The sequence below is a fragment of the Phaethon lepturus genome, unplaced genomic scaffold (genome assembly GCF_000687285.1).
Source record: "Phaethon lepturus isolate BGI_N335 unplaced genomic scaffold, ASM68728v1 scaffold42704, whole genome shotgun sequence".
Lineage (NCBI taxonomy): Eukaryota > Metazoa > Chordata > Aves > Phaethontiformes > Phaethontidae > Phaethon > Phaethon lepturus.
The window spans coordinates 599-28,319 of NW_010533341.1; the positions used below are offsets into that span (position 1 = coordinate 599).

A 27,721-nucleotide genomic window follows, 5' to 3' on the forward strand; every position below is an offset into this window, starting at 1 on the left:
GCTGGACGCTTGGGGGAAGAGGGTTCGTGCACTCTGGCTCACGTACACATGAAGAGATTCTCCAAATTGTTTGGCTTCACGAAGAGATAAGGCCAGTTGAGCTCAATGTTTTTAAAGGTGGGCCGTGTATGATGAAACCCAACTTTTTTTAAAGTGTAGCAGATTTCATTTTTATGGCCAAATGACAGCTTGACCCAGTTGTTATCCAATCAAAGGGCATTTTTTTGAATGTCTCTTTGTGGCACAACAGCCAACGCAAAAATGATGGCGGCTTACAATGGCGGTACGTCTGCAGCAGCAGCAGGTCACCACCACCACCATCACCACCACCTTCCTCACCTCCCTCCTCCTCACCTCCATCACCACCACCACCCTCAACATCACTTGCATCCAGGCTCTGCGGCTGCGGTACATCCCGTACAGCAGCATGCCTCTTCGGCAGCACAACAGCCAACGCAAAAATGATGGCGGCTTACAATGGCGGTACGTCTGCAGCAGCAGCAGGTCACCACCACCACCATCACCACCACCTTCCTCACCTCCCTCCTCCTCACCTCCATCACCACCACCACCCTCAACATCACTTGCATCCAGGCTCTGCGGCTGCGGTACATCCCGTACAGCAGCATGCCTCTTCGGCAGCTGCGGCCGGGGCCGGCAGCAGCAGCCATATTTCCCATCACCGGCACCGGGTCAGGCCCCTGGACCAGCTGCAGCAGCCCCAGCTCAGGTACAAGCTGCAGCAGCTGCTGCAGTTAAAGCGCACCATCATCAGCACTCACAACATCCACAACAGCAACTGGACATTGAGCCGGACAGACCTATTGGATATGGAGCCTTTGGTGTTGTCTGGTGAGTAAAGAAAAAAACGGAAATGATTTTTCCTGTTCATTTTTTACCAGATCATAATTCATTCTTGTTTTTGTCATTTGAATCAGAATACAAGAAAGCTGCTTACTACAAATTTTTTTGCTGGTTCTTCTCTGTTCTTAGAAAGTTGGCTTCACTTGTTTTTGTTGGCAGAACGAGGTTTAGAGTGGTGAAGAGCAAGCTCTGACTAACAGGCCACACCATCAATCTCTTTTGAGACAAATGCAACATGTTGATAGACCTTCCAAGCATTTTATTAGAATATGTATGTTGTGTAGTTAAGCTGTGCTTCTTGAAGTCTCAGGTTAACAAATGAGCATTAGAATATATGTTTTGACATGACGTAAGAGTTAGAAATTAAAAGCATATGAAAATGTCTTCCTTCTTCAGTCACCTGTCAAGATCTTTGTCTAAGAGACTGTTTGGCCTATATGCTACCCGAAACAGAATATCTGAACTTTGCTCTCCTCTCGTAAATGTAAATGGGATTTTCTGTCTTACTGTAGTACTGCCTACAGTCCTTTTATTCTCCCAGCCGCTCTTTCAGAGGATTTTGTCAGTGGAGCGTAATCTTTTCTAATGTATTTTCTGACCACCTTAATATAATGTATGTAATTATTGCTCTTCAGGATCACTGAAGCAAAACTGGCATGAGGGTTGGTGGGGGTTTTTTTGCTATTTTTATGAACGGTTGTCAGTTTACCCTATTCTGAAATGTTTATTAGAAACATGAACGATGCCTTGGTGGTGTTTTTGAGAGCAAGCGTGCTGCAGCACACTTCCTGTATTGCAAAGTTTGAAGTGTGCAACTCTGTCATGTCTCTACAGAACTTTCCACAGCATTCAGTCAAGATGACTTTCTGTGGTGGTTAAGGAGTTTTGCTTTTGCTACTGTTCGTATTTTAATTTTACTGAGGTAGAAGCATTATCTGGCTGGGATTGCAGTCTCTACCAGCATACGGTGGCAAAGTGCTTTGCACGACAGGCCTAACAAGAGCAAGACACACTATTCCTTTGTCCCAGCCCTTAAAGTTGGTCATTCGTAACTAGACCAGTATTTGTAATAAAAGCATGTTTTCTGAGAAGTCTGAACAAGCTGCACAAACTAGGCGCAGGTTAATGTTACAGTTGTTCTTGTGTCCCTTAATTCAGAAGGCCTAGGGAGTTAATTTAAATACTAAGTTTTCAAAGTCAGAGGGGTGCTGTTGTACAGTTAGCGCTGCTGTGTTCTAGATACGGTACAGTATAAAAAAGTTGATGGAAAAGAATGAAAACTGACAAGAAATCTGCTGTAAAAAATTATCTAAAGATTATTTCCATCTGTTCATATATTTTTGATAAAGTATGTAATTTTTTTAACTTAATTGTTACAGGCTTGCTTAAATTTAGATCGTTATGTAAGATCAGACCTTATTATCGTTTCTACAAGCATTTTGTTTACCTGTTTATATTTCCTAGGTCTTTATTTTCTCAGTTTTATTTGCAGAAAAGTAAGGTGAAGAGGGAGATGTGCTTTCATAATATTCAATAGAATAAAAGGTCAAGCTTGCATATTTAAATATAATATCATTAAGAATGATGAGGGGAAAAAAGAAGCGTAGGAAGAAGAAGGGCCTGTTCTCGACTGACATTGGGTAGAATGGTGACAGAAGAGTCCCCCCATCCCAAGACCCCTGACCGAGCAACTGCGTCCACACAAGCAGGAATTGCCCCCAGTGGGACTATGCTTGCAAAGCTGTAACTACAGCTTTTGCTTCAAGATAAAAACAGCTTTAAAAAAAAAAAAAAAAAGAGGGAGGTTGTTGAATAAAATAAAAGCAGAAGCTTGGAGGTCAGATCTCCTTTGCTAAAGCTATAAGGCTACGCAGGCTGAGAGTGTAATTGGCTGAAATTTGCTTCCTCTTTGCTCACGTATATGTGAATTCAGTGGTCACTGTTAGGCTCTTGGCATTTCATATTAACTTCTGCAAGTGTATGCAGACTGAATTTAAGAGTTTGTAAGCAATAATTAAACTGAATTTTAGATTTCATTCAAAATGTAAAAGAATGCCTGTGTAATTTAATTTTAGCTGTGTGAGAGAATGCAACTGAACATAAACATTCATTAGGATATTTATGGTTTAAGTTGACTTAGACATGAAAAATGCATACTTTGGTACAGAATTTTCAGTAACGAAAGGCCTAAGCTAATTTTGAAGAAGGATTCTCTCGCTTATCTGTATCTCTTTCTGAGCATGTATGGGCACTAATAGATAACTGAGAAGTTCATATCTGTACTTCTGAGGGAAATGGATATTATTCCACAGCCAGTTTGAGTATTTGAAGCAGTAGTCTTTCATCTTGCTACTCAGATGTGTCGTTGCATTGTCTAGAAAGATAGAACTTATCCTGCAGTTAAGTTTAGCTCGTCGAATAAGTAATTAGTAGTGTGCAGTATTGAGTTTCCCGTTAGCTTACTGAGAGTGATTTTGACTTGGCAGTTGAATTAGCATTTGTCATTAGTTCATTTGTCATTAGTTCATTTGTCTGGTACTTCATGACGTTTCGGGGTAGCTAATGTGCTGCTGGAGTTTGTCACTCATGAAGCATCATGCTTCAGCATTTTCCTTATTAACCCATGCATGCTTGTGTTGCTGCTGCTAGTATTTGTATACGCAAGCTGTATCCTTGCTCATCTAGTCACCATTACGTCTTAAATCAACTGTCCTGGGCACGTCATCTCTTTCGACTCCATGTAGATTTTAAAGTGAACTTAACACGAGCTGTCAAAGTAGAAAATAATCTCTTGAACAATTGGCAACAAATTGCTATATTTATCCATTTTCATTGTACTTTAACATAAAGATGTGCATATTAATGCAATACCAAAGCTTGGTGTTTCTGAACTGTGGCAAAAGGGGGGGGGGAAGTTGCTGAAGCAGGAAAAGATGTGTAGGTACCTCCCCCAGGTTCTGCAGATTTGCTTAACTCTGCTCTTGTTTGGCAAATTGCCACAAACCAAGTTGCGTACCTAATTTGCTGAAGACAGAGCAATTTGCTCTGGAAGTATCCACTGTTAACGCATTCTTAAAGTATTGAAAAAAATACCGATTGTAGTTTCAGCGACAAACTCTGTTTGTGCCCCATGTTTCAAATTGTCTATCTGATTTTTGGAAGTCTTGTGTATATTCTAAGAATAAGGAGCTGTCCTTTGCAGAAGTGCTCCCTGTTTTGGTGGGGAGACATGCTGCTGCCATCTGGTGGGATTAATAATAATAATAATAATAATAATTTCATGGAACCTGCCAGGGCTCATAGGTTTTCGAGTGAGGAGTGAAGCCTTAATACCTCTGCAAGAGGCTTTCGTGCTGTTTTCATGCAGGATTCCTAGACCAGTGAAGAGGAACTGCAACTTCTGTGGAGGTAGACAGGGAATAATTACTTTGGTGCTGGTTCAAGTTGCTAACATTGCTGCTGAAATTTTGTGAAGATGTCTTGTTGGTTGGAATATATCAACTCCCATGGGATAAGAAGCTATGACTCTGTAAGGTGTGTGGGGATTGTATTTGTCTTATATGTGTCTCTAATTTGGAAAAGTTATTGTTATTCATCAAAGATTGTGAAATCAACCAATCTGTTTTATTATTACTAAAACTCTGTTAAAAGGCACCTCTGTGGGGAATCTGTTACAAATGAGAATAGAAAACGGTAGATGGATTTTTTTTTTTTTAAGTCCTGATTTACACATTTTTAAATTGCAGTGTGGTTTTTAATGTATTTGCTTCTAATACTTTTTATTCAGAAAGTCAAACAGCAGTATAAAGTTCCAAATAGTTTGGCTGTTGATGTTGAGATAGGATATTATGTACAGGCTGACAGAACTTTTAAAGGCAGGAATAATTTAGCCTAAATCTGCCGTTCATTCCTGGCCTTCAAAGGCCTGAAATCACTAAAGTTACTGCTAAATAAAAATTGAAAGAATATTGCATACAGTTGATTGTTGCCTGGACCCTAGAACTATTTTAGGAAGGTTTTATCACTGTAGTGATACTAAGCACAGCAGTAGGAAAGATGTTTCTAGGATAAACCGATAATCTCCTAACTGTTACTTTAAAGGAACGTGTCATGCTGAGCGAGTATGCAATATAGATAATTTGTTTTGGACAAAGTTGCTAGAATGTATATTAGGGGGAAAAAAAAAAGATGTTACAGCTTAAAAGAAGTATGCGTAACGGCAGAATACGTTCCCCTTCTGATGTCTGATACTGCTGTGAGCCACACTGATGTTTTGCATCGTTAATGCAAATAATAATGCAAAAGTCCAGTCTGGTAAGCATGAGAAGTTTAGAAAAAGCTGAATTATGCAAATTTGTTTTATGAAACCCTAAGACTTTTGGTGTGAGCGGTTTTTTTGTAGACTAAAGCTGTTTGTATCATGGTCTTTTTCCAGTGCCTCAAAAGTTACCCGCTAGTGGACGACAGTACTTGAACATTAGGAAAATGTCCCATGTTAATTAGCATTTAGATGGACAGTTGTTTGCTTTGCTTTAAACTATTTCATCTGACATTTTGTATTCATCTAAAAGGAATTGTTATCCATCAAAAAAATACAAAGGGACTCTAAAGTTTATCCTGGCACTCTCATTGTGAGTGAGACTGAGCATAAATGGAGAACTGTAAGCAGGAAGCGATTTCTCTGGTAGATGGAACAGAATATCCACCGGAATTGGATAAACAGTCTCTGAAGGAGTAATCCACACCAATAATGTTATCTGGACAGAGAATCCCTACAAAACATTCAAACTGAGCAAATCCAAGACAAATCCAAAGAGCCTTTTTAAAGTTCTGATACTGCAGCTGGCTAAGATGCACCAGCAGAACTAATCAAGAACATAACCCAGGGTTTTTCTTTAAGAGTGGAAAACATCTACAGTGTGGTATGTTGATTTTTGGTGTAGTGAAATTTGCCTTTAGTAATGGGCAATAAAAATGTTTAAAATTAATAAATACAATGGTCAGAAATAGCTTCAAAAAAACCCCAAACCTTTCAGGATCTTTGGAGGACTTGGCTGTCTGCATTGACTGTTGTGTTTAGCATTGCTGATGACTGTCACTCATCTAGGTAAATATGAAACTTTCCATACAAATGATGCATCTGCTTTGTCTGCATAGACTGTAACAGAAAAACGTGAACACAAATTTCCCGTTAGAAAAGATTACCGCTCTTTAGTTCTTTCCAGTTCCAGTATGCAAACACCTTTCCATGAGAAGCTGTGATATAAACGTCATTATAATTGCCTGACCCCTTATGGGTGACATTTTTAAATAATGTTGCCTTGCACCGTTCAGCTGGGTAGAGCCTCTGTACTACTGGTAGCCTGTCTTGACTGGGCTGTGGGAAGCGGACAGAACCATTCCAGACAGGAGAACTGCATTGTATACTGGGTTTTTTGGTTTTCCACTTTTTGTGTTATACTTCAGTGAGTTTTTCTGTTGTCTGGGACGCCTGATGCAGATAGGCAGTGATTTCCGAAGAAAGAGACTAAGTCGTTTTTATCCAGTTATTTCTTGGAGGAAACCATGAGGTTGCCTAAGGCAAAAGAGGCAGTACCAGCAACTGGCACTTTACAGAGCAGAGTTTGTATTGTGTTTCACGCTTACCATCATCATTTAAGGATCTGCAGGTGATTATCTTTAATCGCTATGTCAGTATTTTTTAAAGGATTGCTTTATCTAAATTGGATTCTGACACTCTTTGTGAAGAAATACAGTACAACAATGACGTTACTCAGGTTTTTTTATGTGGGAAATTTTGCAAAACTTCTATGTTTAAGTTGGGGCCTTTTAACTTTTCAAATTTCATGAAAAGAAAAATTCTCTTAACATTTAAATGACTGTTCCCCAAATGTGCTGAATTAAATGAAATTGATATAATAACTGCTTGCATTTAAATTAGCCATTGGGAATTAGGTGAAATTCTATCTGAGTAATATACTTGATTGTTCATTATTGTCTTGTAGGATGATGCAAGAAGGAAGGAATGTGGATAAGATTTTTTTCTTCAAAGTTGGGCGAGGACCATTTTGGATAAATTAGTTCACTGTGAATTATGCCAAGGTCAGCATTTCACAGGTCACTTGAAATGCACGTTGTTTTGCAGCACCTGCAAATCTTGATGTTGTTTGTATCCAGTATAACTGTATGCTGATAATACAGTTAGATCATGCTAGCATTCAGTATTTTCTCTTTCCTCTGAATTCTGCAAATGTTACAGCAGAACAGCTTGTGACTGGATCTACAGTCTAATATTGATTTTTCAGAAGACGTATTTCAGATGTTCCTTTCCCCTCTCCCCCGCCCATACTCTCACCTTTTTTTAAGAGCGCGTTTAAATTGTCCGTTTTGCTAATCGGGAGACATAAAGGGCCATAGCGTTCATAAACGGGTGCAGGTGTAAGAATGCATACCCGTTGTACGTGATCAAACAGAGCAGTAAATACAGGCAATAACAAGCGTGTGCCTTGTGTGAGGCGGCTTGATGTCGCTAGGCTGCCTGATTTCTTGGGGAAACAATGGGATTGAGAGTGAAAATAGCTTTGGGCAGGTAACGTAGAAGGAAGCCTTTGGGATATGTTTGAAGTGTTTTTTGATGACTTGTAATGGTTGTATCTGGGTCTCATGTATCTTTAATCCTCTGGAAAGTTCTGCCTTCTAGTCTGGGATACGTAACATTCAGCTTTTCATATGAGAAGTTGTATAGAGCTTACTTAAACTGAATTTGTGTTTATTAAAATGAACAATAATTTGTTAATTTAATTGGTAGTGTTTTTTAAAGTGGCATATTAAAAAATCCACAAAGAACTGTAATTTAAATGTTAGAAAATAAGCAAATTGAGAAGCTGGCTTAGTCTGCAAAACTGAGCATGGATGAACGAGTTTTATGATGGAGGGAGATGTTTGGGGGAATAATACTGTATTTTAGGTTAAACTATTAATGTAGGCTCCTGTATGTAAGTAGACCCATCTGTTCTGTATTTGAGGGTTAGCTTTTGAAGTCTTGTTTGTCTGAGTTGTTTGTAAGCAAATACTGAACAGTAGCTTTACTACTAGATTTTGTGTGACAACAAGGTCTAGCTCCTCCTTTTTTTTATATGAAGTTTTGGTTACTTGAGCACAAGGATGCCTTTGGTTTCTTCATAAGAAAAGTTGCAGTGGAGCAATCGAGTCCTCTTTTTACACAGAATGTGAAAAATTTTCCTATTTTTGAAAGATTGAAATGGCACATAGGGAATGCTACAATCTTCTTGCACGATCCGGGCATAATTTAGTTGGGTGGAGTGTGCAGCCGGGTTGCAACGTTTAATCAGTTTACATCTGCATTCTGCTTGGTCTAACAAATGCTCTCCATGCTGGCTACTGGTGGCCACCCCTGTAACCATTCCGGCGTTCACAATTGCTTGGTAACGCTTGTGTTCTCATACAGTACTTGCTATAAGGCAGGCTGAAGTAATGTTAATTACTTGCTAGTAGCAAGAATATGCTACAGGACTGTTCTGACTGGTCTAAATAGAATTTCAGCTGAGACAAAGAAGAATTTTTTTTCTGCCTTTGTTGGTTGTACTTTTGCTGTATTTAGATTTCTGTTAGTCTGATTTCTGTATCACAGAAAACTTACAATTTCCTCAGTCTGGAGATTTCCTGAAAATAGAACTGGCTACTTTGTTTGACTTTGTTGAAAAATGAAAGTCCTTGGAACAGAGAATAAGATGATACAGGGGCAATGTAGATTTTAAAGTCCTTCTGGAATATGAGAAGTAATGTAAAAAGTAGGATCTGTACTCAGAACAGCTTCTAGGGTTTACTGAAACCCATTTATTTCTGGTCAAAAGAATTCAATAAGAAGCAGCTTGGCTCAGTTACTGCAATTTCCTCTGTAACCTTTAGAATCTAAGAGTAAGCACTTGATTAAAGATTAAGTTATAAATATTATTACGAGAGTAATCTATCTGAAAATGTTTGGATTTTTTTCCTGAAATTCAAGTACGTGGTATGCCTGGTACTTACTTAATAGCTGATGTCCTTTTTAAGTTTCTGTAACAGATTATTTAGTGTGTGTGATCAATGACTATGTCCTCTATTGCTTAGTACCAAGTATTTACAATGATATAATCTCATTCTGTAACCAAAATATAGTTTCAGTTTCCAAGCGGTAGCTTGGATTTATGCCAGTTTGAGTCTGTCCTAAATTACCTGTAAAGTTGGGAAATCTTTAAAGTAATAAATAATTTTTTTTAGGTAATGGAGCTTTAGTGTTGATTACACTAGTAAATGGAGTCATTAGCACTGATGTAAACTGTTGAGTTTGGAGTTGTATAGATCTCCTCCCATGCTACCACTTGTGGAAATAACAGCATATGGTTGTGTGTGTGCTGGAGATGGATGGGAACAGAAGCCTGTGGAGCTGAGGAGTGAGAGCTTCTAAGAGGAGAGACTTGGAATGGGGATGTGTTAACTGGGAATGCAGGATGGAGGAAATGGGAGAATCCCTGCTGCATGTGAAATATTCCATTGGCCAGGGCCAGAACGCTGTCTTCCATCTGTCACTGATGACATTCCTCAAAGACAACAGTTATCTTGTCTGGGGTTGGAACAGTGCAGACGGGTTTTCAAACACAGGAAAAAGCTTTACAGCTCTCGAAGTTGTCTGATGTGGATGTGTTCAGCTGTTCTACAAACAGTTAAGTGCAGTCGGAATGGACAAAGCCCCGGTGGTGTTATTTGAAAATGCATCACAAAGCAGATGCTTTATTGTGAGTCCAACTAACTATTACATCCAATTTTGTAAAAGTAGACCCCTGAGTGAGGGAAAGGTGCTTAAATGAAAGTGGTTTATGACAGGCAGTACATATATGTATGTAAAGAGTAGAGGCTTATGTGGTTAATGCATTTATTTATTGATAATGGTATTTGACCATAATAAGCAGTAACAAGGAAAAAGTGAATGCAAGTGGTAGTGGATGGGATGAGTAGTGAATGGGGCAGTAGCTAAAGGTGGTACAAACCATAGCAATTATCTGCTATCTAAATGCAGAGAGGTTATAAAAATTAATTTTGTTGTTGTAGCAATAAGCCATGCTTTTAAAAAAAAAATAACATAGGTAACGTATTTTCTTTAATCCCTGCCCCCCCCGCCATGTTCTGACTGTCCTTTTTATCACTTCCACCCCTTTTTCTTATTTTCCAGTACTGTCTGTGGTGCTTTGTATGAAGTGCAGCTTATCACCAGCATGTTTAAATGAAGACAATAGTGTTTAGATACGAGGGCTAAATTGTAGAAAATAAATACTGCTTCTCTGTGGAAATCACTAGAGCTCCATCCATAGTGCATTGTAGAAGTAACCTGAAAAAGTGCAAAGTCATCTGCTCTATGGAAATATTTGGCATTCCTTACTATATCACATATGCCCTATGAATGGGCTACAGACTGGCCCGTGGATGTACGACATGTGCAAATACTGGTGATTCAAGCAGGCAGATCACAGAACTGAGTATCTTTTAGGGAGATCCCCAACTCGCCTGTGGGCAGAAATGCCCTAACTTTGCCAAAGTGTAATATATTAAAGTTTTTAAGGTACTTATACTTTTAATACTTGATTATATATTGTAAAGGACACTGAGAACTTTGATCAATGAAATTGTCAGCACATTTTTCTAGGTTTCAGAGTTCCGCAATTTTTCTGCAAGTTGCCTACTGGGAGTTTCAGTAATCATGGAAGAAGTGGCAGTTGTGTTCAACGGAGCTCAGCTGTGTGATGTGTGAGTGCATACAGCAAGGTACGAGTGCAGTGTTAGAGTACAGGAGTGCATAGAGCTTCACAGGAGAGGGAACAGGAGACCAGACAAACTGCATTAGGTGCATACAGCCCTTTACCAAAATGCACTGGTATTCAGTACACCAAAACACCAGAACAATCTGGACTTAATTTTACTATTTAAACCTGTATCTTCTTTTGCTTTGTGAGAGTGATGGATAAATGAAGGTAGACTTTTATCAGCCTTGATATTAAATAACTTCCATGGCTGTGGCTGACTTTGGAACATAGCCATGTACAGTGTTTAAAAGTGCTTAGTAAGAATTTGAGCTTTAATCATGAGGGCTGTAGCAGATCAGCGTGTCCTGGTAGTATCATTCTTTAATTTCCTGATGGAGTATTTTTCTACAAAGGCTTGGAAGCATATGTGTGTGAGTGGAATTTTTATGCTGTTTATGATGTTAGATATAACACCAGAATGGTTGTAGCAGAATAGTTTTCTAGAATACGTACTTTGATAGATTATCTTCTGTTTTTTCTTTAATTTTCTTAGAACGTGGTATGATAGTATTTATATATAACTTGAAAAAAATAAATTTGGAGCTTTCTGTTCAAGAAATTCTTGCAGAAAATTTTGTTTAAAGTAAAATATACTGGGAAATGTAGGAATCCTTGGACTCTAGAGAATGATTTTCTTTTCCCCATTCTCTTTCATATGCAAATATATTTTAACAGGTGCAAACAAATTGCTCACCAGAGAAACTGGTGGTTTAGTTTCCTTGTGACTTTGGAATGGTGCTATTCCAAATTTTAAGCCTAAATCTACTCCTGGTTTCACAGCAATATTTTTCTTCATTATTCTGGCACCACCAGGCGGTGCTCTTATGGTTTTCTTCATTTTGTAAGTTAAATATAGTGTCGGAATAGAGCGTTTGCTTAATGGCAGCAATAAAGTTGAGGATGGTATTGAACTGATGGTCAAATAGTTATTCTGGCTTTGATCTACATTATTATTTTTTTTTTCTGAAAAGCTACTGATTTTCCCTTCTCTCTTGAAAGTGTGCATAGAGTATTTAATTTCAGATAATGCATTTTATTATTTTATTTAATATACATTCTTCTAACTATTGAAGAATATTTGTCTATTCATAGAAAAACTTATTCTATAAAGGTAGTAGCAATTTTCAGAAATGAGCAATCTTCTTCATGTGAAGTAATTGCCAAGATCTGTACTAGCACTTGTTGAGCTCTGCAAATGAGACTTGAAAGCCAGTCTAGTTGTAGATGAGAAAGGAGAGAGTCTAGCATGTGGCCTGGGTCAGTGGACTTTGTTTCACTGAAAACCATTTTATTTTTCTTCTAACTGTTTTGGTTCCTAATTAATAGGTTAAGATTTATTACAGGAAATACAGGAGAAGTTCTATCACAGTCCATTTTGAACCTTTTAATTTGGGTATGGCACTTCTGTCTGGAGTGGAAGCTCACAGTGCACTGACTTTTGGATAGATGTGTATGTCTTTCTGTCTTTTAATAGAATACTTTCTAGCTTCTTTCTGCCTTTGTTTTTAAAAGCTCTTGACAACTGGTATGAAACTAAATAAGAGCTTTTTCCCCCTCCAGAGCTTACATAGTAAGCAGAAGAAAAGCATTGTTAAAAAGGCTGTTCTTATACAGTAGTGTAACTTTTCTTTGGATGTTTCTGTAAATTCGTGTTGGTCCATTTACTTCAGACCTCTTATTTGGAGGGAGAATATCTTGCAGGTAAGCTTTACAGAAGAAGGAAAAGAAGATACCAGTTATTCCCAGACTGCTTGTGATCCATCTTTCTTAATTTTATCAGTTCCTAGGCTAGCTTTTTTAGGTAAAATGAAGAGAATTTTCTGAATCTCTTAGTGTTCTGACTCAGTCCTGTGTGCTCCCCAAGTGCTTTTGAAATCCTGCAGACCAGACCTCCTTGATGTTGATTTGTAACTTGTGGGTATGTTGATGAAGCAAAATTATTCTTCTTGTTAATTGTTCTGATTGAAGGGACGTGGATCAAACAGGTCATGGAAATACATGATATTCATAAAATTAATATGCATAATGTAATACTGCACAAGGTTACAAATGTAGACTGTATAGAGTACTTCACGTCCAAGCGTGCCTTAACTTCAGTTACTGCGTCTGGCTTGAGCTGTGGCAAACGGTTTAGAAAGGTGCATCTGCAAACTAGCTTTTAACTCTCTGTGTAGATTAAAAAAAAAAAAAAAAAGACATTCAAAACAATACAAGAAAAAATTAGATGCTGGGTTGTTTTTTTTTAATAAAAGTGAGGAGTCTTCCATTCAATTAGCATTTTTCAAGTCGTGAGTCCTATTTCAATTGCAAGGATGTATCCAGAACAAGCAAGAGTAGACACAGGCTGAAAGTGATGCCTTAGAAAATTAAGATCTGCCAGTAGTTTTGTCCTCGTAAGTCATCGTTCTGGAAACTGATCTTGTTAACATGATGTACAGCTAAAGGACAATGCAGTTCAAGGGTTTATATTTTCATGTAGTTCAGCATATGTAAATGAAAAAAAAACCAAACACCGAAACAACCAAGGGTTGTATCAAGAAAAATACCCAGCTCTTAAAGTGAAGTAAACCGAATGAATAGTAACTAGCATCTACCTTATTTTTATGGCTAAATTCAAATTGTTGGGGAGAGAAGCTCCCAAATAATAATTGCTCTTAAATAGGGAAAACTCTGCTTTCCCACATCCCTTATTCCTTTCACTGTTTTGAATTGACCAAATGAATTCACAGTTACTGTCCATGACATTTACAGACTTTTTATATGCCTCATCCTTGCTGACAAGTATTATAAATACCTGATTTGAAAGACTCAGTTTTAATTTAGGAGCTGTGTTTGGTTAAGGATGCAGTTTCACAGCCACGTTCTGGCAGCCCATCCACTGTGCCTCAGCTAGCATTCATGTGACCGTGTCCCGAATTGTCAGTCTTCTGTTGACTGCTGCTGTGAATATTCAGATCATGAACTGGAACAAAAGAATATGAAATTAAGACCTGCTAGAATTCTTTTCAGGTTTAAATCTTGAAGTGTTTATCTTCTCCATATAGATCCAGACTGCTTCTGGAGAGGGAGAGTCTCAGTGCATGCTCTGCGGAATACTTCTGTGTCAGTGCCTAAAGAACAACTAGCACAGATCCTGCATGCTGTTAGTCTTTATGCATAAGTATTCTAACGCAGAATGTCATAAAGCAATACTGATAGGCAAAAATATTTTTTAAAAAAATCTATTTTACAATAGTTCACTTAATTTAAGTGAATGAGGGTTCTACCTAACAGCTTAACTAAAAGCAGGTTTTTAATTATGAAGTGGAAAGTACCTTTTATTTGTTTTTTAAGTTATTATAGACAGCTCAAGGTATCAAAGTGCTTTTCTGAGCCTTTTTGCTCATTGATTGTATTTGAAAAGTCAGGGTTAAGGTCTTCCACTGTGCTCTTGACAGCAGGGCATTGACATACTTGCCCAAGCCCATAATCTGAATTGCTGCTTTCCTTTTGCCCCTGATGAAGGAGAAAAGCATTTACCTTTTTTAGATTCAGATTGTTTATTGTTTTCTGAAGCAGTTGAAGAAAAGTAGGTGAATGTTGACAGAATAGGGACCAGCCTTGACCTACTTGTGGCTTTTTCTCTGATCTCTGTCTTGGGCATGCCACCTTGTCATTTTTATGCTACTGTTTACTCATCTAAAGGCTCTTCTAAAACATTAAGAAGTGACAGGTGCTTGGTAATTTGAATATTAAATGTATATATCATCACTCCCACAGAAGATTTTGACACCTATCATATGACCCAGTAAAGGGAATCCTTCTGTAATCATTTTTATTTCATACTGTTTAAACTTTGGGTTTGAAGTGTTTTAGAGCCATTAATTTCATTCCCCTTTGAAATTCTGCATTTTCTTCCAAGAGTCCAAGGCTGGAATTACACCCATGGTAGTGATTTATGTTATCACAAGGTTTTTGGCTGACTCAGAATAGAGTAACATATATTAGGATTTTTGTGTCAGTTCATGGAGATGATTTAAAACTAAATATAGCTTTGAAACTAATAGGTAAGACAAGAGCCCTGCAGGTCTGACTTCAGCGTTTCTTTGGATGAAGTTGTGAAACCAGGACTGCTATGTAGGATGTAAATTGGTTTGGTTTATAACAATCCAGGTTGGTACTGGGTGGAGGGGGGGTGGGGGAGAAGCACGCTTTCCTTGAAGAACCTGTGATATTTTGAGCAGTGATCTATGATTACCTATTGTGGTCAAATTTTAAAAGGGGGGAAAAAAGGGCAAGTATCACTGAAGCTGTGCTGTCTTCTTGAGCGTGCAGTCTCCTCCACCGCCTGCTTCTTGTACCTGTTTACTTGGGCACTGGTACCATGAGATTAACAGGCTTGGTTGGGTTTTTTGTTCTGCTAACAAGTCTTGTAGACATTTACTAATATAAAAACCCCGAAATTTTCAACAATGTGCAGGGGTACCATCCTGACACCGTCAGCACTCGGAGAGGAACAGGGGACAAGGCCTTTCAATAAACCTTTGAACTTTGCTACTCCATCTTATGACACCTTCTGTAGCTCAAGCCAGTGGCTTTAACTGCTGGCCAGTAAGCGTATCATACCTTCAGGTCCTGATCAAATGTATTAAATGAAGACATAAAGCTAATGTGATAAATATTATGGAAAGATGAGATTAGAGGAGCAAGACCATTCTGAGTGATCTCTCCTTATTTGTGAATGCCAGTAAAAGAAGTGTGTGACATGTTTGTTTAGCAATAGAAAACACACTGCACATCAGCCAACAGAGCTGCAGTAACATATCTTTCATTTTATACCTGAAGTACATTTGTATTTTAATCTCTGAGGGTTTGGTATGGTTGATGTTATCACTTATTAATGTTTCAGTTATTGATCCTTATAATGAATTTATTACTCAGTTCTACTTTAATCTGAAAATATTATCCTGGAAAAGGAAACAAAAATAAAGTCAGCAATAGAGACCAGCAAAAATCAGTCATCACTGTTTTGACACTGATAATTTATTTTGTTCCTGTATTATTATGCAATTATTAAACATTTGGATAGACTTGCAATTGAAAAATTTCTCAGTTCTGAAGTTAGACATGCATTCACTGGCTTTAACAAATCATCTGAAAAGGTATGCTTTGCCTTGGATGAGCATTAGATATAATACTGGCATAGTGATACTGTCCTGTCTTGCAAAAAACCCTAATGATTTGTTTGAGTGACGGTCATATACTTTATCACAGTTGCAAAGGAGGTCACATTAAGTCTTGGGAAGTGTTACAAAGGTAGAAAGTTAAGGTTAAAGGACTTGAACTTTGACAAGAACAATACTGACTGGCAAATGCTCAATACCAAGCGGTTACTTAAACAATATTTATAGAGAAGGACTTGCTTTTACCTGAAAATTTAGGTTTTGCAAATTTTATGGTATTTCAGTCATTTGAGTAGTAAGCCAAATGATCTCTCATAGAATTATCAACAAGATGAGAAATTGCATTGGTTACACATTCTGCCTGTCGCAGACATGAAGGAATTTTGAAACAAAAAAGGAGTGGTTATGGCTCCAATATAATTGAGACTGTCAAGGAAACAGGTGGAATTTTTACAGCACTCTGAGACTTGATGGTATGTGACAGAGGATGATTCACTTCACTGGTCCATGGTAATGGGAGACTGATGTCTCTTTAAGCTCTCTGCTAATAAATTTAAGCCTAATTTATTTATTTATTTTTAATTTTTTTTTTCTTCTTTGCAAGATTGTGGATCTTTCTTAAATCTTCATTAACATATACTAAAACAAAAAGCACTTCTTCCATGTTCCAAAAATATCCCATAGCCCTAAAGCATCTTCTGGACTTTTGGATTATACAGGTTATGAGTTTATTTCACATTTGTGTTTTGACATGTCCTTTCTGTTCCTACAGTAATTCAAAGAAGGAATGACTGTGCAGTGTTGATCACATAGAAAGCTTTACATAGGAAAAAAAATAGCAGCAGTTTACAGTAATCTACCTCAGTAAAACGTACTGAGGAAGCATGAGAAAAACTGATGACGAGGAAGCTGCCATTAGTGTAGTTGGGCTCTTTACCACCGTTGTCAAAGTGTATAAAGTATTATCTTCAGTTTGAGTGGCCATTATGAGAAAAAGCTGTATTGTCTCTGGAAGAGGTAGCACTAAAAGAACTTTTGCCACATAATGCTGTTCGTTTTGTTTCTCAGCTCCTAGTTTTGGTTTATTCAGTAGAGGAGGAATTGGGACGTCTCTGGTTAGCATTTACTTCGGCTGCTGTAAAATGTTGGTGTTAGGCATTACAATACCTTATAAGCTTAATGTATATTTTGAGTAATATTTTAAAGTTCCGTGGTTCTAATATCCATTCGCATTCAAGACAGCTAAATAAAAATATTGTTGTCTGAAATAATTTTTAGTAAAGGGAATGGAAGAGTGAGTGGCAACTAAGAAGTGTTCTGAGGTGCAGTGCTGTATTCTGTATTATTGTAATAAATATTTGTATTATAATGAGGAATGGGCAGGATGTAAGTTGAGACTTGAAAGGTCAGTAAATAAGATTTGCCTCTTCCAGGTAAAAATCTTCATGAATGTTCATACATTTATCACTACTAGAGAATTTGAGGAGATGAATATAAATAGTGGTATTTCATAAAATTAAAAGGTACTGTGAGCCTCATACAACAAACGTATCGAAGTCCTGAGGCTTAATACTTAGCCAACAGATACAACTATTTCCCTCGGTGGTAGCAGACGACACTGGAGTGTAATTACTTTGGAGCGAGGTACTGTGTTTCAAGTATTTGTTGCAGACTTTGGTTTGAATACTCTTCTGATTTTTTTTCAAATGCTGGCAAACAGCCAAACATGACAGTGGTGAAACGAATGAATGGCTGAAATATGAAAGATTTTACCCGGAAGATGAAGTATTGAGATATTAATTGAGATGAGGTGTGGTGCTGGTTCACAGTGATTATTGTGTAGCTTCACTGGAGTAATGAGGCAGAAAGGAGTTTACTCACTATTTTGTTGTTGTTTTGTCCACGTACCCCCACCTCGGGGAGAAGGTGGCAGGGAGGATGAGAAGCAAGGGAAGGCTGGCACTGAAACTTAAGGTCTTGGGGATGATTATTGTCAGAAACTAGGTATCTATCTAGAGGATATGACCAGAGACTTTATTAACCTACTTTGCTATGAAGGTGCAAAAATATTCTAGGAACTGTGCCAAAGCCTGGAGGCTTGGTGGACATGGAGAAGAAGGTTTCTCATTTGGATTTTCCTTGGTTGACTAGTGGGAATGGGAATAGAGGTCAGTGAATTGGGCCAGGAATGTAGTAGTTCATGTAATTGTGGTATACGCTTTAAAAATAAAGAAGAACGAAGTACAAAAATACATGGAGATTTATATGTTTATTTGACATGGTATTTATTTGTGAACATCACAGACCTTACAGAGCTATGCCATTGACTGAAAAAAATATTGCTTTTATGGAATTAAAAAATATATCCAAATAAATGTTCTGTATAGTGTGATAACTTATTCTAGCTGTGGTTCATATAGGCAGTTGAGAAGTGAATAAAAAGGTCTCAAGCATAGCCAGAAAATTTTGTGTAAATGGGAAAATAAATTTGATTTGGAAAGCAGTTTTAATTTTAAGCTTCCATGAAGGAAGACAAATTAAACATTTTTAAAGATATTAACCATAACAGTATCCCTTTAATTTTCTATCCTTTCTTTTAAGTAAGATACTCTGAATCAGTTTTTGTTCAAGGAGACAGATTTCTTGCAGTAATCAGTTTTGCTTTTAGCTCTGATTTTTAAAGAATAACTGATAATGGCGCACATGCTTGAGGGTGTGATTAGAACGCAACATTAAAAGGCTTTTTAGGACATCTATGGTTGAAAAAGGAGCTCTGGAGAGGTCTGCATTTGGCAGCTGAGCAAGATGTGAATAAAGCATACCTTTGAAGTGTGGTATGAAGAACAAGTCACTTAACCCTTTCACATGAAATACCTTTTAGTGAAAATTAAATCTAGGTGTTTTCTTCAGGCTCATTTGAAAATTATCCATTAAATCTGTTAGCTTGTATTCAGTCTTTTCTTTCCCTGAATGAATCCTGTACATCTAAAAAGAATACCTGTCTAAAATACGTATTAGAAAGACTTGGCTATTCGGAGTAACTTAGAGTACAGGTTTTTTGGAGTGCCTTTGAGTATTTATCCTGTGGAGTATGTTGAGAAAATGTAATGAAATGCTGAGAATGCACAATGGTACTAAGTTAATTAAATTGTCTTTTTTGATAATCTTCTTCAGTAACTTATTTTCTGTTAAGTGTCTTTAAAACACACACAAACCATTGTTCAGACGCAAATTCCTGGATGTAAAACCTACTTCCCTTGCCTAAATTTAGGAAAATATTTAGCTGGTAGAATATATTTTTTAGGTTCCAGATGTCTAAAATTGTAAGAAATTTTTACTTTAGTCTGTGAACACCTTCACCCAACTTTCATCAGCCCGTATCAGTCTGTAAATGACTTCTTGTCTATTTAATATCAAGTGATCTGTTGTGTGGATGCGCTGAAACTGATGCAAAACGGCATAAAGTTGACCTCCAAAGATGGGCAAAACAGGGCAGAACTATTTGTCAACGAACTGTCGCTTCTGGGTGGAGTACTACTCTTCAGTCTCAATGCAAGCTGATGGGACACTTTGCACTTTAGGTAGGCGACAGAACTTGAAACAAAATGGACATCTGGATGGAAAATCTTTAGTACCTCCCCCTCCGCCCCCAGTCGTGCTGAAATTGTTGTGGGAGTTCCCAAGCAGCCCTACGGATTTAGCATACAGACCTGTATTACCTTGCCTCGTGGCCAAAAGTACCCCAAAACCAGATAAACGACCTCTTTTATCCCTCTACCATTTAGACGAAACTCAGCAAATGCTAACTCTTAGTGAAGGCTTCTTAACAAATACTAGTTGAATCGCAAACGTCGAACAGCCAGCGTAATACTGCTTCCTCCGAGAGAGTGGTCTGCGTTTGAACTGTAGCATCTCATCTTCAGCTGCCAACTGCAGTGGTTCAGGAGAGAAACCAAGTGTTTCCACAGAATACAGACCTTACTAGGTTGTCTGCAGCGAAATGCTTTAAGTTTGGTGGTGTTCTTAACGCGGTTTTAATTTTTCCAGAGCTTTGGCTAGTTTTCGTTTTACTTGATCCGTACCAAGACACAGCTCATGCTTCCTATGTTAGTGTCACTTCGATTGTAAATGAGATATTTTCCCCAAGCATGGACCAGGCTTACTGTAGGTAAGGATCAGGTAAGAGGTGAGCTGAGGAAGAGGAGGAACATTGAAATTTATTAGAACAATCAGGACTCTCTGACTTACTTAAAAGGGGAATTGGAAATAGATTTTTGAAAAGTGTTTGCTATCACCATTCGTAAATCAATCACGTGTTGCATTTTGCTTGAGTAGACTGAGTAAATAACAGATTTCAAAATACTTTTCCTCTTTCCTGTACTTTTTTTTATGTTTACCTGTGAAGACTGCTGCACATTTCACCCTTTGCTTCTTGAAACTTACAGTATCTTAATTTTGTTAGCTGAAAGTTAACTCTGAGACATTCTCAACACCTCCAGTAACGTATTGTACTACTTAAAAATGGTATAACTAGTCAGCCATACTCTCAAATTTTAATTAATACAGTGAACATTGACCTGTAAATGAGTAACTAATAGTAAATACCACTCTATAGAGTAAACATATCCTTTTGCTTCTTCCTCTGCTTTTTACCCTGACTTGTTTTAAATCAGACCAGTGCCTTCAAGTTATATACTGTTCCTTATTTTATGTGTAAATGTGTAGCACGGTCTGGACTCAATTTTGAATGGGTCTTTACAGCACCACTTAAGATCAGAGCCTTAAAAAACAAAACAAAACAAAACAAACCCCAAAAACGCAAGCAAACAGACAAAACCAAAAAGACCCCAAAGAGGTGTCTGTTAGGTATGCCACTTCACTACATCCATGTTTTTGAGGAAACAAGGGTTTGTATGATAGTTAGCTGTTTAAATTCCTTTTACTTAGTAAAGCAGGGTGTGCCATTCCCAAAAGGCCATAAAGCAAGCTGCTTCCTTACATCGCAAAGGTTAATTTGTAAGTGAAATACACGTCCGAGAGAGGGCAGTGGGCATTGTGTCTTCCGCGGGTTGCAATGCTGCTACATCCTCCGATAGATCTGCGGAGCAATTGCCTCCGACTGTCATTGCGCTGTCTGCATAGCTCCTTATTAGTTTTACACTGACCGGTCTTGGATGATTCTGTCTCAAAGTTACATCTAAGTGAAATCAAGGTTTTGCTCAGTGGTATCTCCTCGGCTATCTCTTTCAGTTTGTGTTCATATCATATCTCTGAAAATAAAGAATTCTTTTACCCACTGTTAATATTTCATTTTAGCATCTTTGAAGTATTGCCAGCTGGAGACTGCTGCAGAGCAATAGTGACCTGAAAATCATTAACAGCACATCCATTTCTTAAATATCTCAAAAAAATAACAGCTGTTCTTTTTGATGATGTCTTTTAACAATGAAACCTTTTTCTTTTTTATCTTGTTTTTTCCATGCTTTTGTGCTAAAAATTCTGCTATCAGTATCAACTTTTACGCAGTGTGTTCTTTCAAACTCTGTTAGAAACAGGTTAATCTTCTGTGCTGCAGCTCCTGGGTGCTCTTTGTAGGCAATGGTTTGCAGCAGGACCCTAAACAGATTATGTGGAAATTTTTTAAGTTTGTGAACTGCTGGTGAAAATACGTGGTTGCACTTCATAAGTGTCAGTGTTTGTGTTACATGTGTCTGTCTTGTGGGCCCTGATTAGCTACTTAGGGTAAGCAGATATTTAATATAGCTTGCAGGTAGGATAATAAGAAATCATTTAATTTATCTCTAGACTTCTGCCACTGTCCACTCATCCTACATGAGTATGGGATCCACGTCTTGTCAGTGCCTTTCCTCAGTCTGGTGGGTAGGCATCCTCAGATTGGGTATACTTCTCTAACTTCAGCATGATGCTGTGACTTTCTGATCTGTTGGTTTCCATTTGTTTAGTCTTCCTTAGTGGTGATGGGCCTCATGCTGTGAGTTTAAAACAGCCTTCCAGATAGCTCTGGTCATTGCGATAAAGTGAAGACAACTTGACACTGCACTGCTATAATATTTTCCTCCTTCTAGTAACTTAGCTGTGTGTGGCTTTTCCTTTAAAAATTATTGCTAAAATGATTATGAATATCTCCTTTAAACGAGATTATATCAGCTTTTGCATCTCTTAAACAATGCATGTACAGCCAGAGGGTGAAACACATTATATACCACGCTAATTGCGTGAGTGTGTATGCTAAAATTCTCTTGCTGTGAAAAATCCAACAAAAGCAAAACCTAACTCCCTTCTAACGGTAGTGTTCAGTTAGCCACCTCTTCTGTTTCTGACTGCAAGGGAAGCCTAAGTCACTCCACTAATAGGACAGGATTTAATGTGGTTTGTAACATATAGCACTGACTCTTAATTCACACTGTGCAGACATGGGGAGAAAAGGCTCCTGTAAAATTAAAAAATTAGGGTTCTGAAATCAGCAAGCTTTGGTTATCTACAAGCAAGGCTTCGTTTTAGGCTGGTTCTCTGCAGTTAACTGGTAGGGTGAGGCATTTTTGGAGAAACAGTTCATGTGTTGTCTAAGAGCGCCCTAAAAGAGATTAATCCCACCTCTCCCTTTCCTTATTGACTAGACAGAGAGAGTGAGACTGACTTAGATCATATTTGACATATGCTTAAGCTGTCATTGTTACTGAAAAAGCAGTCTGTCTATCTTCCCCTTTGTCTCAGCTACTTACTTTCCTGCTTTCTGCTTCATTGTGCCAGCACAGCTGTTTGCACGGCCACACGGTGAGCCAGGTCTGGGAGCCCAGCAACAACCATTAACCAGGTTAAGCATGCCACACTTGGAGCCTTAGATTGGAAAACTGGCTTTTAGGCTACTAAACTTAGACAAAATGATTTTGCATTTAAGTAATTTAACTTCCGTTAAGAATTGCCACAAAGCTGTCAGATGTATTTTCTATGCATTGGGGGACACCCCCAATGTCAGTCAGGAACCATTTTGGAAGACGAACTCTTCAGCCTGTGGTCAGAGAAAATACTTCTGTTTATTGGGACAAGGTCACTGGAGAACCTAGAACATCACCTTTGTCCCATCTCACTTGTATATCTAGCGTTTATAATAGTAGAATTCTTAAAGCAGCTACTTTGCTTAAAAACTCAGTATATGTGTATAAATTTCCTTTTTATTCTTAAATAAGAAATCTATTGTTAAATGTGCATACATATATTGTTTTATTTTCTCAATGATTTCACCCATTATGTGCGTGCTTTCCCCGCCTCTCCCCTCTGCTACCTAAATAGACTATTAAATGTTGTTAATCTGTTTTTGTCATGTTTTGGTAGGGTTCGTTGCCTGTCAGTACTTCTACAGAGAACAGATACACTGGATCTGATGGCCTGTTCCTGTGTGTAAACTTTATCAAGTTTGATTTGTACCAAATCAAAGATGTCCTAGATAAGTGATATGATAAATGCGTACCCTCTCCCTGCCCTTTCACTTCAGTCTTTGGGAACCTTTTGGTTTTGTGAACTTTTCTAAAGGATTTTTCATTTCATCCCATGCTCAAATATATTTTGATATATGCCAAGATGTGATTGATTGCAATATTGTGTACTGAAGAAGTGGCATATTGGGTATGACATGCCCTTGAATATGAGCTGCATTTTTTGTTTGAAAGTGGTATATCAAATATGCTTGGATGAGCAGCTGAAATGCTTATGGGACCAGGATTGTTATATATCTTAGAGTAAGGCTTTCTGGAACAAGTCTGCATGATTAAGAGTCAAGCAACTGAGGAAAAAAGTTCACTAATAAGAAAAACTTGGGAAGTAATCCTATTAAGTCCCCGCCCTTCTGATAAGTCCTGATGTAAATTTATAGGTATTTTTTACAAACATAAGGGAAGGTTCACTTCCCTCTTATAACAAACTCCATCAGCAGTTTCCCACACCGACCCTGAGAACATTCTTTCATTATCTTGTTTCTGTGTAATAATTGCCATGGAGTAGTCACAAACTTGTTTTTCTACCAGTTGAAACTATAGAACAATGTGTATGCGTTGACCTGGATTCAGAGAGAGAAAAAGTTACTGTTGGCATCGTCTCCACCTTGAAAATCTGCCATGAGCATGGTAGAGAGTTGCTAAAGACTTACAATGCGTAATTGGGAAGGCTAAATGCCTGCAAGGATTCTTTGAGATAAGAATTGTCTTTGAAAACGTTTTAACTAGAGGTCTGGATTGTGTCATTAATCCTTTCTGTAGTTCTGTTACTCTTTAAAATTTTATTTTCTGGACTGATTAGCCTGCAATGTAAATAGAAGCTACAGTTTTTGTGAAGTATCTTTTTTCTTCATATGTTTCGTGTCAGACTCTTTTTTTTTTTTAACTTTTTTTGTAGTTCTTAATACAAATACGTCTTATTATATTTATGTATAATGAGGAAAAAAAAGTTTTCTGATGGATAGAGGAATGGCCCTTCTACAAAGGGCACTCGTCTGCAATTCAGGAGATGCAATCCCCGGTTCTGGCTCTGTCCGTAGCTTCCAGCATGACCGAGGGCCTGGTTTCCTGCTGTACCTGATCTGGTGTAATTGCGAACTACTACCAAACAAATCGCACCGTCTTGCCCCTTGCCCCAGCCGTGCGCTCGCACAGCTTCCCCTCTGTCCCCTCTAGGGATCGTGCGGCTTTGGGGGGACTCAAATGCCGATCTGCCTGCACGGGATTGCTGGGCTGAAGGGGCTCGCCTTGTGGGCTGCTGCTGACTATCTCCGATGCTGGCAGGAGGGCAAGGACCAGCAGCGGGTGGGAGCAGGACCTCTCTTCCCGCAGCAGCTCGCAGTTATACAAGATAGCGTAGCGTGAAACCACGCTGCCAGTAAATCACTTGGAGAAGTATGTCCTTATCTAACTTGCCTGTTGAAAGGATAAAAATCTTTTACTTGGTATAATACTGTTGTATCTATGATGGCGTGGAGACACAGGCAGAGCAAGGGCTCGTGTGCCTGAAAGCTTGTCTGCTTCTCGGCACCGGTCTGTTCTGGTGAAACAGGAGTACTGGTTGCTCTAGTGAAAAGTGTTACCTGCAAAGTCAGCTTGGTCATTAGTGACAGAGTACTGAATTGCTGCTGTAGAGAAAGGTATAAATGCTCTGGTGGGTTTGACTATCTTTTCTTTAAAAGATAAAACAAAAAATACAGTTGTTCTTGTTGTATAATAGGCAGGTTTAGATTTCTTAGTGAATACAGGACTAGATATTACCTCATGAGGTTGAACAAGGCCAAGGGCAGGGTCCTGCACCTGGGTCACGGCAACCCCCAGTATCAGCACAGGCTGGGGATGAAGGGTTGGAGAGCAGCCCCATGGAGAAGGAGTTGGAGGTCCTGGTGGGTGAAAAGCTGGACATGAGCTGGCAACGTGCGCTCGCAGCCCAGAAGCCAACCATGCCCTGGGCTGCCCCCAAAGCCGTGTGGCCAGCAGGGCGAGGGAGGGGGTTCTGCCCCTCTGCCCCGCTCTGGGGAGACCCCCCTGCAGGGCTGCGTCCAGCTCTGGAGCCCTCGGCACAGGAGAGACATGGACCTGCTGGAGCGGGGCCAGAGGAGGCCCCAGCAACGCTGCGAGGGCTGGAACAGCTCTGCTGGGAGGACAGGCTGGGAGAGCTGGGGGGGCTCAGGCTGGAGCAGAGAAGCTCCGGGGAGACCTTCCTGCAGCTGCCGGGGCTGAGAGGGGCCTATAAGAAAGGTGGGGACAGACTGTTCAGCACGGCCTGTTGCGACAGGACAAGGGGTAACGGTTTTAAACTGCAAGAGGGTAGATTTAGACTAGATAGAAGGAAGAAATTTTTCGCAATGTGAGTGGGTGGTAAGACCCTGGCCCAGGTTGCCCAGAGGGGTGGTGGATGCCCCATCCTTGGAAATACTCCAAGTCAGGCTGGACGGGGCTCTGGGCAACCTCATCTAGTGGAAGATGTCCCTGCTCCTGGCAGGGGGGCTGGACTAGATGAGCCTTAAAGGTCCCTTCCAACCCAAAGATTCTGTGATTCTGTAGAAGAATTAAACAAGATGGACTGTAAGTACCTTGCAGCCTTTAGTCCAGAACATGTATAGTACATTCTGGTTAGGTATAGAAAGTTTAACTTTCAACTCAATTGCCAATCTGATGAAGGATTTTGTAAAATTTTGGTGTCTGGAAAAAAAAAAAAAAGGAAATATTTAAAGAGGAACATTTCAGTCTCATGTTAAGCATTCAAATATATGTGCGTTTTATTTTTTTTTTACAAGAGCCAAAGTCTGAAATAAAACAAATTGTCTTGTTTACCTGTATCTTAATCTCTTTATTTTCATGTTTGCGTTTCTTTTCCCTCTTTTTGACTAGAGGGATCATTTTTGTCATGTTTTTAAAAAGGGAGAACTGACCAAACTGGTGTTAGAGGAAACAAACTGTTCAAAATAACATGTTATCAAATACATTAAGGAATCTGGAATAGAGAAACAACCTTCTATAATATTTTGGCTATAGTCATCTTGGCTCTTGTAGTCTTGGTATTCCCTGTACCAGTAATGACACGGCTACAACAAAGAGTTGCTGCAGTTGGTCACCATTTTTTAAGTGGCTGAATCATGAAGGCAATTAGTTTAAGTGGAAATTAATATAAATGTTTTATTTACTCTTTTACATTCCTCAGAAGTACTAAAAACCTAGTAATGTAACAGGTTGAGCATCTTCCAATAAACTTCCTTGGGTTTTACAAAAGGTGTTGTTTGACAGTTTTTACACCTTGATATCTTACTGCTACTGTGTAGGAAGAGTGCTGAGTGACCCGGGGAGCAGCCGGCCGCCGCTGACAGGCCAGAAGCCAACGGCGGAGGCGGTGACCCCGGCTGTATTGAGGAACACGCAGCCAGGCAGCCGGCGCGGGCGTGGGCGCATTGTGCTGGAAGACTGGTACTTGCTGTGAAAGCAAAACATGTGACTTGTTTTAGGAGTATTGAAAGTAGCTTTTTGCAGTGGTTTATACCGTACAATAAAGATTCCTAAATGATTGAGTGTTCTCACAGAAACATATGGAATCATATAGTTCTTAGAGGCATGATTAAAGCCGAACTAGATATTCCCCGATATTTTTTCCCCCTCCAAATTATATTTATTAACTTATTTTTTGCCCCATACCTGAGTTATTTTTGGTTTAAATCTTCGCCTCTTACCTCTATATCCCCAGCTACAGTTGGTGCTTAATAAGTGAAACCTTTGCAGACTTCAGTAGTAGCTTGAAAGAGCACCCCATTGACTCTGTGTGAGTGATGGATAGCTTCCCTGCCTGCTGTTCACTTCACTGCTAGATTCACCTAGGGTGTAATATCCTAACAAAGCAGAGGAGGGAATTGAAATGTGTTCTTCTGAGAACAGCAGTAAGTAAAGCTGCCTTTCTAGTTGTTCTCTCAATTAGCTCCTAGGAGATTTTCGTGCTTTTCTAGTTTCTCTTGGGGATATGTGACCTGATAGCATTTTGCTATAAATAATTATTTTACTAGTACCAAAGTAGGTACTGCGCACAAACACAAAGCCACATTTTCAGCATCTTTATTGGATGCTGTTAATACCGGTTTTTCAAACAGGCTTTTTTCTTTCTGTCTGTCTTTCTGTTTGTCTTTGTCTTTCTGTTTTCTGTTCTTTGGAATGCTGTCCTGACATTTCTGATCTTCATAACTTTGATTGCTAGTTTTGTGCTGCCCCTTGAAGTGGAATTGCTAGTGAGTGGTACAAAGCTCCCAAGCGAAGGCAAGGGCGTGAGGAACAGAGTGAAATTGTTGCAGCTGTAGGGGAAAGA

The 27,721-nt window shown here is 38.9% G+C and overlaps 1 protein-coding gene across 1 annotated transcript in view; it reads left to right on the forward strand.

Moving 5' to 3' along the window:
- Nucleotides 1–228: 228 nt before the first annotated feature.
- Nucleotides 229–27,721, forward strand: part of NLK (nemo-like kinase) — a 63,369-nt gene continuing 35,876 nt past the window's right edge. The window contains 2 exon segments of the mRNA XM_010285149.1: nucleotides 229–504; nucleotides 662–852. Coding sequence (XP_010283451.1) covers nucleotides 229–504; nucleotides 662–852 — 467 coding nt within the window.